Source organism: Oncorhynchus masou, chromosome 3 (assembly GCF_036934945.1).
Source record: "Oncorhynchus masou masou isolate Uvic2021 chromosome 3, UVic_Omas_1.1, whole genome shotgun sequence".
NCBI lineage: Eukaryota > Metazoa > Chordata > Actinopteri > Salmoniformes > Salmonidae > Oncorhynchus > Oncorhynchus masou.
The window spans coordinates 47372011-47386881 of record NC_088214.1 but is presented as its reverse complement, the minus strand read 5'-3'; the positions used below and the strand labels follow the sequence as shown (position 1 = coordinate 47386881).

Genomic DNA, 14871 nt, shown 5'->3' with positions numbered 1-14871 from the left:
GTCCTCCAAACACGACAAGTTGAGTTTTTACCAAAAAGTTCTATTTTGGTTTCATCTGACCATATGACATTCTCCCAATCTTCTTCTGGATCATCAAAATGCTCTCTAGCAAACTTCAGACGGGCCTGGACATGTACTGGCTTAAGCAGGGGGACATGTCTGGCACTGCAGTATTTGAGTCCCTGGCGGCGTAGTGTGTTACTGATGGTAGGCTTTGTTACTTTGGTCCCAGCACTCTGCAGGTCATTGACTAGGTCCCCCCGTGTGGTTCTGGGATTTTTGCTCACCGTTCTTGTGATCATTTTGACTCCACGGGGTGAGATCTTGCGTGGAGCTCCAGATCGAGCGATATTATCAGTGGTCTTGCATGTCTTCCATTTCCTAATAATTGCTCCCACAGTTGATTTCTTCATACCAAGCTGCTTACCTATTGCAGATTCAGTCTTCCCAGCCTGGTGCAGGTCTACAATTTTGTTTCTGGTGTCCTTTGACAGCTCTTTGGTCTTGGCCATAGTGGAGTTTGGAGTGTGACTGTTTGAGGTTGTGGACAGGTGTATTTTATACTGATAACAAGTTCAAACAGGTGCCATTAATACAGGTAACGAGTGGAGGACAGAGGAGCCTCTTAAAGAAGAAGTTACAGGTCTGTGAGAGCCAGAAATCTTGCTTGTTTGTAGGTGACCAAATACTTATTTTCCACCATCATTTGCAAATAAATTCATTAAAAATCCTACAATGTAATTATCTGGATTTTCTTTTCTCATTTTGTCTGTCATAGTTGAAGTGTTCCTATGATGAAAATTACAGGCCTCTCTCAACTTTTTAAGTGGGAGAACTTGCACAATTGGTGGCTGACTAAATACTTTTTTGCCCCACTGTATCATTTGGAATGCTTTTAAGACATACATCAGGGGAATGATAATCTAATGCTCAGCAAAAGTTACATCTCAGTTACAAATTAAAATGAAAGAAAAATAAATCAAGATCTTAGAAAAAGTTCATAACAATCTTTACAAGCTACAGAAAATAATAAAATGTCAGAACTTAAGTAGGAATATGATATTTTACTTTTGAAGAGAGACAACAACTAGGTTAAACTCAAATAAAGCATACTACTTAATGGCAAATAAACCTGGTAAACATCTCACTGAACTCACAAAACGAATACATGTCAAACCACTTATAATTTGAAAAGATAAATATACAAATGCGTTCATTAGAAACAACAATGTGATTAATTACAATTTTAAAAGGTTCTATAAAAATCTATATAAATCAGAGTTAAATAACAGTTGGACTGATCCTACTACTGCATTGTCGGAACTAGAAGCACAAGCATTTCGCTACACTCGCATTAACAACTGCTAACCATGTGTATGTGACAAATACATTTGATTTGATTTGATTTGATACGGCCTTCTGAGACTCAACAACCCTGAAGCAATAATCAGGAGACTAAACAAAATACCTAAAACCAGGGATCACCCAAAAATAATGATTAGAGACTGTTAAAACCTTTGCATTGAGAAAAGCAACAGGAATGGACAGCTTTCCCATAGAATTCATTTTGGGACAAAGTAGCACCCCTATTTACACTAATGACAACACACATCACTACATTCAGTGCTTCCTAGTTCCATGTATAAAGCAGTTATTTCAGTTATATTAAAACGAGGAAAATCTGGAGAGTCCCCTGCTGATTACAGACCCATAAGTTTAATAAATTGTGACAATAAAATGATAGCAAAGTTCATAAGCAATAGATTGGCAAAAGGCTTACCAGACTTGATTCATACAAATCAAACAAGGTTTGTAAAAAAGTAAGACACTTACAAATTCAAGAACATGTTTCAGTTTAATACGCAGAAAAACAATATAAAATTTCATCAATAATGGTTGTTGATGCCGAAAAGGCTTTCAACCGTCTTGAATGGCCTTTTCTATTCAAAACGTTGGAAGCTTTCAACTTTCCATCTGAAATAATACATTGAAATAATATATTATTTAAAGCAAAAATATACACAAATAATACATTATCTGATTACTTTAGAAAGGGGTACAAGACAGGGATGTCCTCTCTCCCCCCTCCTTTTTGCAGTGGCAATTGAACCACTTGCAGAAAGAATTAGACAGGACCCAAATGTAACAGGTATCAGTTTAGGTAAACATGAATATAAACTAAACTTACTTGCAGATGATCTCCTGATATACCTGACAAATAAAGAAAACTCAATGTCCCTCTTGCTAAAAATATTTGAAGAATACTCGTGGAAATTAACATGGAAAAAAACTAAATAATGCCAATAAGAAAAATAAAAATAAAAACTCATGGTCTACAGCAATCCTTTAAGTTGACCACAAAAAATATAAAATACTTAGGATGCTTAATAAGTGACAATAAACAACTTTAGGCAGATAACTATCCTATTACTCAACAATATGAAAGCATGCATTTTATAGGTAGAATAAACTTCAGAATGGCATGGTTCCCAAAGTTTTTATATTTACTCTCGGTAATAGCAAAGACAATCTTTAAAAAAGTGTACTCAGTCATAACAGACTTTATATGGTCTAGTAAAATTCATAGAATAAAAAGGAACGTTTTACATCTTCCTAAGTCTGAGGGTGGTTTTAATCTTACAGCCTTGGAATTGTATCAACTTGCTATTACTTGCGACATCTAGTTTAATGCACTAAAGAGGAACAATGGTACATTTTGAAGATGTGCATGTGCATCCCCAGAATATTTTAATCTGTGTATTTTCAAAGGATAAAGCTAAGAACATTGACAACTTCATAGTTAAGAACACTATAACAATATGGAAGAAAATATGATATATTCTACAAGAACCAATAAATTGGTCTACATGGAAAACTAAAAGCATAGAAACCGTAAATGACAATGTAATAGGAAATGGATTTATTTCCATTACAGAATTAAAAAGCAATTTTGGACTGCCCAATGTAGATATTTTCAAATACATGCAACTTAAAAGTTTAATATCACAAAATCTTGAGGGAATCCTATTTGGAGTCAGAAAATGATATTCACATGATAAGTAAGATATAGAAAACCTTGTAGGTAGCACATCCAACTGAAAATCTCCTAGAAAAAAATATAAACTATTGGAACCAAGACTTTAAAAAACTGATATTGGGAATGTTGAAACATAACTAAGTTAGCAGTATAAACAAATGTATTGAATTTATTATACAAGAGACAAAATTCACTAATTCCACAGCACAACAAAATCTCCAAACATGTGGCAAATGTTTGGCCCAAACGCATATTAATGTAATTTCATATATTAGTCATTGCAAGACCACACTCATAAATAGAAAACATTACTTGTAGTGGCCATTACCTGTCTCAAATAAACTGGGGTTGAAAATACTCAGTTGGGATTCTACTAACTAAATATGTTCAGTTTTTCAGGGGAGCTGTGCCGAACAGCTTGCTGGTTATTTCTCTGTCTATATTGCGATGCCTACATTTATTCCTGCATGTTATATTAATCCCAAAACAATAAATGAATTTCATTTTTATGTTGAATTTCAGCTGGAGAAACAAAACATCTTAACACATTTTTTTGCTTACCCTAGTGTGAAATAAAGCCCCATTCCATACATGACTTTGAAATCGTAAGCTCTATGAAAACTGAATCTGATGAGCAGAATGTAAGTGGAGAGGTTTTACATCAAAATAAGCGAGGATACACTGAATTGGGCTTTGTCTGATGAGGCAAATTTTGGAGGGTTCAGGCACACCAATTGACAACAGACTTGCAGCACGCTTACAGGGAAGGGTTAATTAAGCAAGCACAGCACGTACACAAATGGCTGAGAGAAAATTATGATAAAAAGATTGTGGGGGCTGTTTTGTTAGACTTTTGACATTATCGCTCATAGTCTGCTGCTGTAAAAACATATGTGTAATGATTTGATACCCCTGCTATATTGTGGATAAAGAGTTGTCTAACAGAAAACAGAGGGTGTTCTTTAATGGAAGCCTCTCCAACAGAATTCAGGTAGAATCAGGAATTCCCTAGGGCAGCTGTTTAGGCCCTTTCATTTTTTTCAATCATTACTAATGACATGCCACTGGCTTTGAGTAAAGCCCATGTCTATGTATGCGGATGACTCAATACTATACATGTCTGTTACAACAGAGACCAAAATGACTGAAACACTTAACAAAGACATGTAAGTTAGTTTCAGAAAGGGTGGCTAGGAATAGATTTGTCCGAAAAAAAAAAAAAAATTAAAAGCATTCACAAAACCTTAAATATTGTAATGAATAATGTGGAAAGCTGGCAAGTTGTGGTGATTAAACTGCTTGGAGTAACCCTGGATTGTACTGTCATGGTCAAAACATATTGATACAACAGTAGTTAAGATGGGGAGAAGCTCTGCCTTCATAGCAACACTATCAACAAGGCAAGTCCTACAAGCTCTCGTTTTATCACACCTTGACTACTGTTCAGTCGTGTGCTCAGATTCCACAAAGAGGGACTTAGGAAAATTGCAATTGGCTCAGAACAGGGCAGCACGGCTGGCCTTTAGATGTACACAGAGAGCTATCATTAATCATATGCATTTCCACCTCTCCTGGCTCAAAGTGGAGGAGAGATTGGCTTCATAACTACATGTATTTATGAGATGTACTGACATGATGAATGCACTGTCTGTCTAAACTACTGGCACACAGCTCGGACACCCATGCACCCCACAAGACATGCCGGTCTCTTCACAGTACCCAAGTCCAGAACAGACTATGGGAGGCGCACAGTAAAAGACCAGCAACACCCTACTGAGTATTCCCTACAATACTTTTACTGTGCACTTACAATCGTTTTTGCTCTATAAGCCAATATACACTATATTCAGGGGCTCCCAAGTGGCGCAGCAGTCTAAGGCACTGCACACCAATTCCAGGCTGTATCGCAACCGGCTGTGATTGGAAGTCCACATAATTGGCCCAGTATCATCTGGGTAAGGGTTTGGCTGGGGTAGGCCGTCATTGTAAATAATAATTTGTTCTTAACTGACTTGCCAAATTAAATAAAGGTTAATAAATATACAAATATTTCATATATAGTGATTTGCATTGTGGGCATTTATTTGACCTGGGAACATGTTGTAAAACCCAAATGTAATGCAAATGTCACTTAAATATGAATCAGTGTTAATGTTTAGACATTATGTTTAATTTATCATGAATAAACACAGGGTTTTGAAACGTTTCTACTGTTACGTGGATTACTTTTATTTTGAAAATGTCCGAAATTCCATGACCTGGAAATACTTTTGTCGTGTCGCTGAAACCCACGTGTGGAGGAAGACAAGTTTGTACTCGTTTGCATAAACACGTAGTTACCTTCCAAATTTTCTTCAAGGAGGGCTTTGAATTGGTACGTGAACTGTGATTTTATTTGTCAAGTGTGTAAATTGTTTGTGATATCCTTTCTAGCTAGAAGTTAACTGAAGTTTCAGACATCAAGCTTATTTGTGGCCAAATAGCTAGCTACCGGTTAGCCTAGCATTAGCACGTCATTGCTCACGTATAAATACGATTTCGCTAATGCTATCAAGCCAATGCCTTGCTGGCTGCGCTTGCCTAGTCAAAATATGTTCCATGACGTTATAAAAATGATATTGTCACCTGTAGCAAATCACATTTTAATTATCACATGCTTCGTAAACAGGTGTGGAATAACAGTGAAATTCGTACGGGCCCGTCTCTACCAGTAACGTTAGCTAGCTAGTCAGCTAGAAAGGTGTAATTAAACGTTACAGCGATTTGTTTTTCATGAGAGATATATCTGGTTGGCAAAGTCCTGTTCATCCTACCAATACAAATAAAAAATGTTCATGCAGTGATAGCTGTTCGTATTCATGAAGCATAGCTAGGTAGTAAGCTACCACTGCATGTAGCTAGGTCTGTAGCTAACGTTAAACCTTACATTTGGGACTAACTACATACTTTTTAGTTCTCAGGTTGACTTTAGAATGAATATTCCTATTAACTACGATGACGAACCTGCCCCCACAAAAGTTCATGGTAAGTGGAAATATAGAGGTAACGATAGTCTCGTATAGTCCAAAAGATGAATACATATCTGCAATGGTTACTATTGGTCAATGGTCATTTCAATAAATTATATAAAGCCATTGATTCTTGAAGAATAGTAACTATAGGGGAGCCACTGTCGGCTAATCTTCTTGTTTATCTTTCTAGCCACAACCATGTCCTCGTATACCTGCATCAGCTGTCGTGTGGCCTTCGCAGATGGTGAGGTCCAGCGTGCTCACTACAAAACCGACTGGCACCGTTACAACCTGAAACGCAAAGTTGCCGACATGCCCCCTGTGACTGCAGAGAACTTCCAGGAGCGTGTGCTGGCGCAACGGGCCGCCACTGAACAACAGGTGACTGGCGCCACTGTCAGTGAGGGCTGCACCACGTGCAACAAGAAGTTTTCCAGCTCCAATGCCTACCAGAACCACCTGCAGTCCCACAAGCACCAGCAGGCAGAGAAGCAGGCCTTGCTGGCAGCCCAGAAGAAAGTGGAGATGATGAATGAGAAAAACCTGGAGAAGGGCCTTGGGGACGACGGCAAGGTGGACCACAATGCCAAGAACGAAGCGCTACAACAGGCCCTAAAGCCGCCGCAACGGCCCAATCCGGAAAAGGCCCAGGCTTCAGGAGTGGAGAGGCCAGCAGCGGATAAGGCCAAGCCGGAGAAACCGCCCAGGCTGCAATGGTTTGAGGGGCAAGCGAAGAAGATGGAGGGAGAGGAATTGGCCACAGCAGAGGAAGGTATGATGTCTGACTCAAGTAGATCCTACACAAGTTAATTCAGGTCTATCTGTTTTGCATGAAGAGGTGGCCAAGAATGTGTCGACTTCTGTGAAGATGATTGTAATATCAAAACGCCCTATTTGTCAGCGTTGCTGTGGTTGTCTTGGGTCTTCTGTCTGTCTCCATTGTCACTCAGTCAGTTTCTTTATTTCAGAAGAGTGGGAGGATGTGGATGGCGACAATGACATGGACGATGATGACTTTGAGGAAGATGCTGACGAAACCATGGAGCACGAGGAAGGGGATGGTGCTGCTTCGGCTTCCCCCCACCACGCCGTTCTACCAGGGGCCATCCCCCCCACGGACTGTTTGTTCTGCCCCCACCACTCTCACTCACTCCTCAAAAACCTGGCTCACATGACAAAAGTGCACAGCTTCTTCCTGCCTGACCTGGAATTTCTAATCAACCTCAAGGGACTAATTTGCTACCTGGGTGAGTGGAAGTCTATAAGTGTCAACAGGTCCTCCATTGTTCTACCAAGAGTGGCTGAATATCTTTCACCGTTAGCTTGCTCGATGGTTCATGCACCTTGTTTCTATAATCATGTCTTGCCAAGGGAAAATAACCTGTAGCTAGGGTCTAGAGTTTTTCCTCTTCTGGTTTTTAGATGTGAAACTGAATGTTTTTCTGACCGCGTATTCTTTGTCTTCAAAGAGCAGCTTGGTTGAACCCCCCTAGCAACAAAAAAATGAACACCTGTTGTCTTGACTTTTTTTTTTTCATTTATTATTTTAGCCAGAGAGTCATGCTGAGACCAATTGACTCTTTTGCGAAACAGTCCTGCATGAACACATCAATAAACAGCAATTACACTATACATGCTGTATCATGTCCGGCTGTGATTGGGAGTCCCATAGGGCGGCGCACAATTGGCTCAGCATCGTCCGGGTTTGGCCAGGGTAGGCCGTCATTGTAAATAAGAATTTTATTCTCAACTGACATGCCTAGTTAAATAAAATAAAAATGTCTATATACACATCAATTACACAATGCATGAAAAGCAAACACGATTGTATGAAACAAATGCTTTCTTCAGTAAAAGGCCCTCTAACATCTCCCTGAATTGCCCTCGAGGGATCAACTACACAAACTCCAAGGCGTTTGAGATCATTTCATATGACGTCCAAAAAAAAACTAAAAGCATATTTACCTAACTGGTGATTGAAGGGAGAGTTGGCCTTCCCTGAGACTGGGTCTGGTAACTTATACGTCTGAAGGTAAACAATGAGGTAAGGCGGGTGTTTATACCTTACCTTATTGTTAAGCTTCAGGAGGGGTTGATTTATCTACCTTAGTTGAATGCACTGAGTGGCGGGTGTTTATGCCATACCTTACCTTATTGTTAAGCTTCAGGAGGGGTTGATTTATCTACCTTAGTTGAATGCACTGAGTGGCGGGTGTTTATGCCATACCTTACCTTATTGTTAAGCTTCAGGAGGGGTTGATTCATCTACCTTAGTTGAATGCACTGAGTGGCGGGTGTTTATGCCATACCTTACCTTATTGTTAAGCTTCAGGAGGGGTTGATTCATCTACCTTAGTTGAATGCACTGAGTGTAAGTTGCTCTGGATAAGAATGTCTGCCAAATGTTTTTCATTTACATTTAGGTCAATCTAAACCTGAATGGGAGGAGTCTCTTGCGTCACTCATAAATCTTAAACATACTCTTGTTCTTTGTGTTGCAGGAGAGAAAGTGGGCGCTGGTAAGGTGTGTCTGTGGTGTAACGAGAAAGGCCGCTCCTTTTACTCCACTGAGGCAGTACAGGGCCACATGACCGACAAAAGCCACTGCAAGCTCTTCACCGACGGAGATGCATCGCTGGAGTTTGCCGACTTCTACGACTTCAGGTAGATGTCAAATACCAGGGCTCCTATAGTCTAACCTTTTTCACACTACTGAGCTGAACCAAGCTGTACTGTGATTGCCTGGTTCCAGCACTGTAGTTGCTGGAACTAGGCTGGAAAGGACCATATGAAGAAGAAAAATCAGAGCCAGCACAGAATTCAAATATGCACCGTAGTAGGAAAGGGGGTCTTCTGCCCCTCACTTTTTATCTTTGATTGTAATTATATATTAGCAATTTCTCAAGCGGCCATTTTGTGAAATGTTGTTTGCAGGACAAGTTATCCTGACCAGAAAGAGGGAGATGATGCTGAGATGGAGGATGAAGAGTTGCCGGACGGGAAGAACATAGACTACGATGATGATACGCTGGAGCTCACCCTTCCCTCAGGTGAAATCACATTATTTTCACATGCTTCGTAAACATCAGGTATGGACTAACAGTGACATGCTTACTCACGGGCCCTTCCCATCAATGCAGAATAAAAAAATTGAACACGGAATAAATAGGCAATGATAGCTTGGCTATATACAGTGCATTAGGAAAGTATTCAGACCCCTTGACCTTTCTCCACATTTTGTCACATTAAAGCCTTATTCTAAAATGGATTAAATCCTCTTTTTTCCTTCAATCTACACACACTACCCCATGACAAAACAAAGTTTTTTTAAATAAAATATCACAAGTATTTAGACCCTTTACTCAGTACTTTGTTGAAGCACCTTTGGCAGCAATTACAACCTTGAGTCTTCTTGGGTATGGTGCTACAAGCACACCTGTATTTGTGGAGTTCCCCCCCCCCATTTCTTCTCAAGCTTGGTCAGGCTGGATAGGGAGGACTCTCCAGAAGACCTTATATAGACCGGTGTGTGCCTTTCCAAATCATGTCCAATCAATTGAATATACCACAGGAGGACTCCCAAGTTGTAGAAACATCTCAAGGATGGTCAATGGAGTTCAATTGAGTCTTATAGCAACAGGTCTGAATGCTTATGTAAATAAGGTAAATATATTTTTGCCATTATGGTGTAGTTTGAGATTTTTATTTAATACATTTTAGAATACAGCTGTAATGTAACTTTTTCCACATTGTGTTAAGGGGTCTGTATACTTTCCGAATGCACTGTGTGTGTGTATATAATATATTATACACACACAGTCCAGGCAAAGTTTGGACACCTATTCATTTAAGGGGTTTTCTTTATTTTTACTATTTTATACATTGTAGAAAAATAGTGAAGACATCAAAACTATGAAGTAACACATTGAATCATGTGCTAACCAAATAAGTGTTAAACTAATCAAAATACATTTTAGATCTTTCAAAGTAGCCACCCTTTGCCTTTATGACAGCTTGCTCTTGGCATTCTTTCAACCAGCTTCACCTGGAATACTTTTCCAACAGTATTGAAGGAGCACTTGTTGGCTGCTTTTCCTTCACTCTGCGGTCCAACTCATCCCAAACCATTTCAATTGGGTTGCAGCAATCCACCAATCAAGCCTTTATGGTGACGTGGCCAGACAGAAGCCACTCCTCAGTAAAAGGCACATGACAGCTTGCTTGGAGTTTGCCAAGACACCTAAAGTCTCTAACAATAAAAAAAAAACAAGATTCTCTGGTCTGATGAAACCAAGATTGAACTCTTTGCCCTGAATGCCAAGCATCACGTCTGAATGAAACCTGGCACATCCCTACGGTGAAGCATGGTGGTGGTGGCAGCATGCTGTGGCAATGTATTTTTTTCATCGTCATTCACTGGGAAACTAGTCATGATTGTGGGAAAGATTAAAGGAGCAAAGGACAGATCTTTGATAACCTGCTCAGGACCTCAGACTGGGACGAAGGTTCACCTTTCAACAGGACAACGACCCTAAGCACACAGCCAAGACAACGCAGGAGTGGCTTCAGGACAAGTCTCTGAATGTCCTTGAGTGGCCCAGCCAGAGCCTGGACTTGAACCCAATCGAACATCTCTGGAGACCTGAAAATAGCTTAATCCAACCCGACAGAGTTTGAGAGGATCTGCAGAGAAGAATGGGAGGAACTCTCCAATTACAAGTGTAGCGTCACGCTCAAGAATACTCAAGGCTGTAATCATTGCCAAAGGTGCTTCAACAAAGTACTGAGTAAAGGGGCTGAATACTTATGTAAATGTGACATTTCAGTTTTAAAAAATGTATGTTTTAAAATTTATAAACCCGTTTTTGCTTCATTATGGGTTATTGTGTGTAGCTTGAGGGGGGGTTATTTTATTCATTTGAGAATAAGGCTGTAACAATGTGGATAAAGTCAAGGGGTCTGAATGTTTTCCAAATGCAGTGTGTGTCGGAGATACTGAATGCCATTTGAGTTTGGAAATTTACCAGCGAATGTTTACGAGACATGCAAATGAACAGTTTTCATGCATGCTTGTCTGAAGGAAAAATGGTACTGGCTCTGGAGTAGCATACGTTGAGTCTGGAGTCGCTAGGGCAACTGTCCTTCTCTGGAGTAGCATACGTTGAGTCTGGAGCCGCTAGGGCAACTGTCCTTCTTTGGAGTAGCATACGTTGAGCCTGGAGTCGCTCGGGCAACTGTCCTTCTCAGTAAAGATGGGGGAAGAGCAGATGGGCTGAGAACAGAGGAGATAAAAAAACACAAATCAAGATTGCAGCTATACAGAACTAAACCAAAGGTCTTTGACTTCTCAAACACAGCAGAAAGGTAACACTGATGTCCCGTCAATTTATTAATTCAGCCACTTAACATAGACGGCAAGTTAAACTTAGCAGTCGCGTTAACACAGAGTTGACGCAGGGGAAAGAACGCATAACAATTATCTTGCTGCGTTTTGTAAATGCAGATTTAAAACGCTTATTGTAATTTCTCCACTGCATCAGGCAAATTTTGTGCTTTAGTTGCACATCTAGGCTGGGATAAGAATTCACGAACGGGCATTCTATCAGCAGACAGCGCTGACTTATGTGTAGTTACTTTTCTACGGTACTTTTCCAAGATTAACTTGGAGCAAAACATTAGGCAATGTAACTGGCTACTATCTTTCTGAACTCAGGACCTTGTCTTTCAAAGATAATTCGTAAAAATCCAAATAACTTCACAGATCTTCATTGTAAAGGGTTTAAACACTGTTTCCCATATGCTTGTTCAATGAACCATGAATAATTAATGAACATGCACATGTGGAACGGCCGTTAAGACACTAACAGCTTACAGACGGTAGGCAATTATGGTCATTGTTATGAAAACTTTGCACACTAAAGAGGCCTTTCTACTGACTCTGGAAATACACCAAAAGAAAGACGCCCAGGGTCCCTGCTCATCTGCGTGAACGTGCCTTAACCTCAGGCATGCTGCAAGGAGGCATATCTGCAGTCCTATGGTGGTCTGCTTGAAATATGTTGGCATTACAGACTGGGTCAGGGAGTAGTTTGAAATGTCTCTAAAGACATTTCCCAGCTGGTCAGAGCATGCGCTAGTACGCAGCCTGGTAGTATGCAGCCCGGCAACTAGGAGTGCCACCTTGATGAGCATTTTCTTGTTTGCTTATGAGTGCAGTCTTAGTGCCAGCATCGGTTTGTGGTAAATGGACAGCTACGAAAAATCTAGATAAACGCTCTTGCTAAATAGTACGGCCTACAGATTATCATGAAGTATCAAACTCAGGAAACACTATGATGAATGTCTTGTAAATTTTGATTTCTGCTATCTGACCAAATGTGCGCAAATTATGAACTGCCATTTGTCTTGAACCCCTCTTAACATCTCTTTAGAATTAGATGGGCTGTCCTCAACTCCCTTTAGACCAGAGGTTTGCAATCTTATGCGCGAAGGGCCGGTGTATGTGCAGGCCACAGCCGTAACGTGCCGTATTAAACTAATCATCGCTTCCAACTAATACATATTTTCTTATCTCTCGTTTTTCCTCAGGTGCTAAGATTGGCCACCGCTCTCTGATGCGATACTACAAGCAGCGTTTCGGCGCACCCAGGACTGTGGCGTTGGCCCACAACAGGAACGCAGTGGGTCGGGTACTCAGACAGTACAAGGCCCTGGGCTGGGGTGGAGACATGGGTAAGGGTCAACACTACACATCAACCATGATCCATGCAGGGTTGCCTCCTACACATTCACTACTGAACTCTATACTTGAGTGAACCTATATATTACTTAACATGTGCATAGAGAAATTAATAAGCCAGTCTATACATTAATTGAGCTTAATTTACAGATAATCCTGAGTTCACAATTTGATTTAGAGATGAACCAATAGTCTTTATTTAAACTCTCATTCAATACTTCAGTGTATACCTTTTTGTTCTACACTTATGGAAACCAATGTGGTTTTGAGGCTTCAATTTTCCACAATTAAAAATATCTTCTATTTTTATTTTAAATTCCCCATGTGACTATTTTGAAGGTGTTTGACCAAGGACGGTATGGAGCATGTGACCACAGCAGTAACATGTGAAAAGCTGAATACAATTAATTGACCAAACCCATTCACCATTCATTGCTTGTTTTCTGTCTAGGTAAAAACTCTTTCCATCAGAACCAGAAGGACATGAAGTTTGTCCAGAAGATGAAGTCAAGGTGGATGCTGAAGATAGGCATGGGCAACAACTCTAACAAACAGACCCACTTCAGGCTCCAAGTCATGTTCTAGTCCCTTGACAGAAAATGCAGCGTTAGATCCCCATATACATGACTCTCATATCATTGGACAGTCCCTTAACCTTTTACGGCTAATGTCTTTTGCATCGTTCAAAGATGTCTGTTGTAAACATTCAGCACTTGTTATATCTGCTGCATATTGCAAAGGACTTCATGACATAATTTTCAGAGCCGTTAATATTTACTGGATATGTCATTCTATTCATGATCCGAGGTCCTATACAAAATACTGAGTTACTGTTTTGTATTTTGACAAATGGCTGTATATTTCACATCATGAAATTCTGGCTTGGATAATTTTCTGTCTAATTCATGCTGTCATTCCAGCAAGTAATTGTTTATAAAAATACAATTGAGGTTGAGTAATAAACATTAAGGAATCGTTATGTTTCACATTTGACAAATTTAACTGATTCCATTGGTAAATATGACAATTTTATGCCCGTTTGGTTATTGAGTTTATGGGTATTTATTTGTGCAAAGCACAAATAGAGGGATCAGTCACTTTGGACGGGTTTTTGCCAGCAAAATGAATCTAACATATTGTTGCAAATTCAGGAGGAAGCCATAACCGTGATTATTAACCCAGGTCCAGTGACTGTCAAGCCAACACCTTAACTGTTATGGCAGGAGGTCTCAAACTCTTAACACCGAGCTGCCTTGTTAAGGTCGCTACAACATTTTTAGAAGTCAAAGGTATATTTCCCCAAAATTGGAAAATATAATTTGCTTCCTGAACTTGCAGTCTAAGGACAAGGAGAAACTGCAATCCACACTGGTTGTGTTTAATACACAGAGCAAAAAATAGAAAAGCAATGTACAGTGTTGGTTTCATGTGCTGAAATAAAAGATCCCAGAAATGTTCCATATACAAAAAAAATGTATTTCTCATTTTGTGCACACATTTGTTTACATCCCTTGTTGACTCAAGTCATTTTAGAGAATTTGGCAGTGCAGCCGTGGTGATGTCAATGTTGTGAACAGTGCCCCATGTTGGCGGTCAGATTATGGTATGAGCAGGCATAAGCTACAGACAGCGAACACAGTTATATTTCAGCATTGGCAATTTCAATGCAAAGATACCGTGACACGATCCTGTGCCATCACCTCGTGTTTCAGCATAATGCATGGCACAAAGGATCTGTACACAATTCTCATGTTTCACCTCGTGTTTCAGCATAATGCATGGCACAAAGGATCTGTACACAATTCTCATGTTTCAGCATAATGCATGGCACGAAGGATCTGTACACAATTCTCATGTTTCACCTCGTGTTTCAGCATAATGCATGGCACAAAGGATCTGTACACAATTCTCATGTTTCACCTCGTGTTTCAGCATAATGCATGGCACAAAGGATCTGTACACAATTCTCATGTTTCACCTCGTGTTTCAGCATAATGCATGGCACAAAGGTTCTGTACACAATTCTCATGTTTCACCTCGTGTTTCAGCATAATGCATGGCACAAAGGTTCTGTACACAATTTG

General features: G+C 40.0%; 1 protein-coding gene across 3 annotated transcripts; it reads left to right on the top strand.

The window, feature by feature from the left end:
- The first annotated feature begins 5315 nt into the window (after positions 1-5315).
- znf622 (zinc finger protein 622) lies at positions 5316-14590 on the top strand. Of its 3 annotated transcripts, none has more exons than XM_064942744.1 (8): positions 5316-5411; positions 5991-6061; positions 6239-6820; positions 7020-7295; positions 8550-8712; positions 8983-9098; positions 12637-12780; positions 13239-14590. In XM_064942744.1, exons 2-8 carry the CDS (start codon positions 6010-6012, stop codon positions 13370-13372), a joined length of 1467 nt encoding a protein of 488 aa, XP_064798816.1. In that variant the 5' UTR covers positions 5316-5411; positions 5991-6009; the 3' UTR covers positions 13373-14590. The 3 variants fall into 3 exon arrangements, with proteins under 3 accessions (XP_064798816.1, XP_064798805.1, XP_064798796.1); XM_064942733.1 differs by having other exon boundaries at positions 5998-6061; positions 7017-7295; positions 13239-14588; XM_064942724.1 differs by having other exon boundaries at positions 7017-7295; positions 13239-14588.
- Positions 14591-14871: the final 281 nt, after the last annotated feature.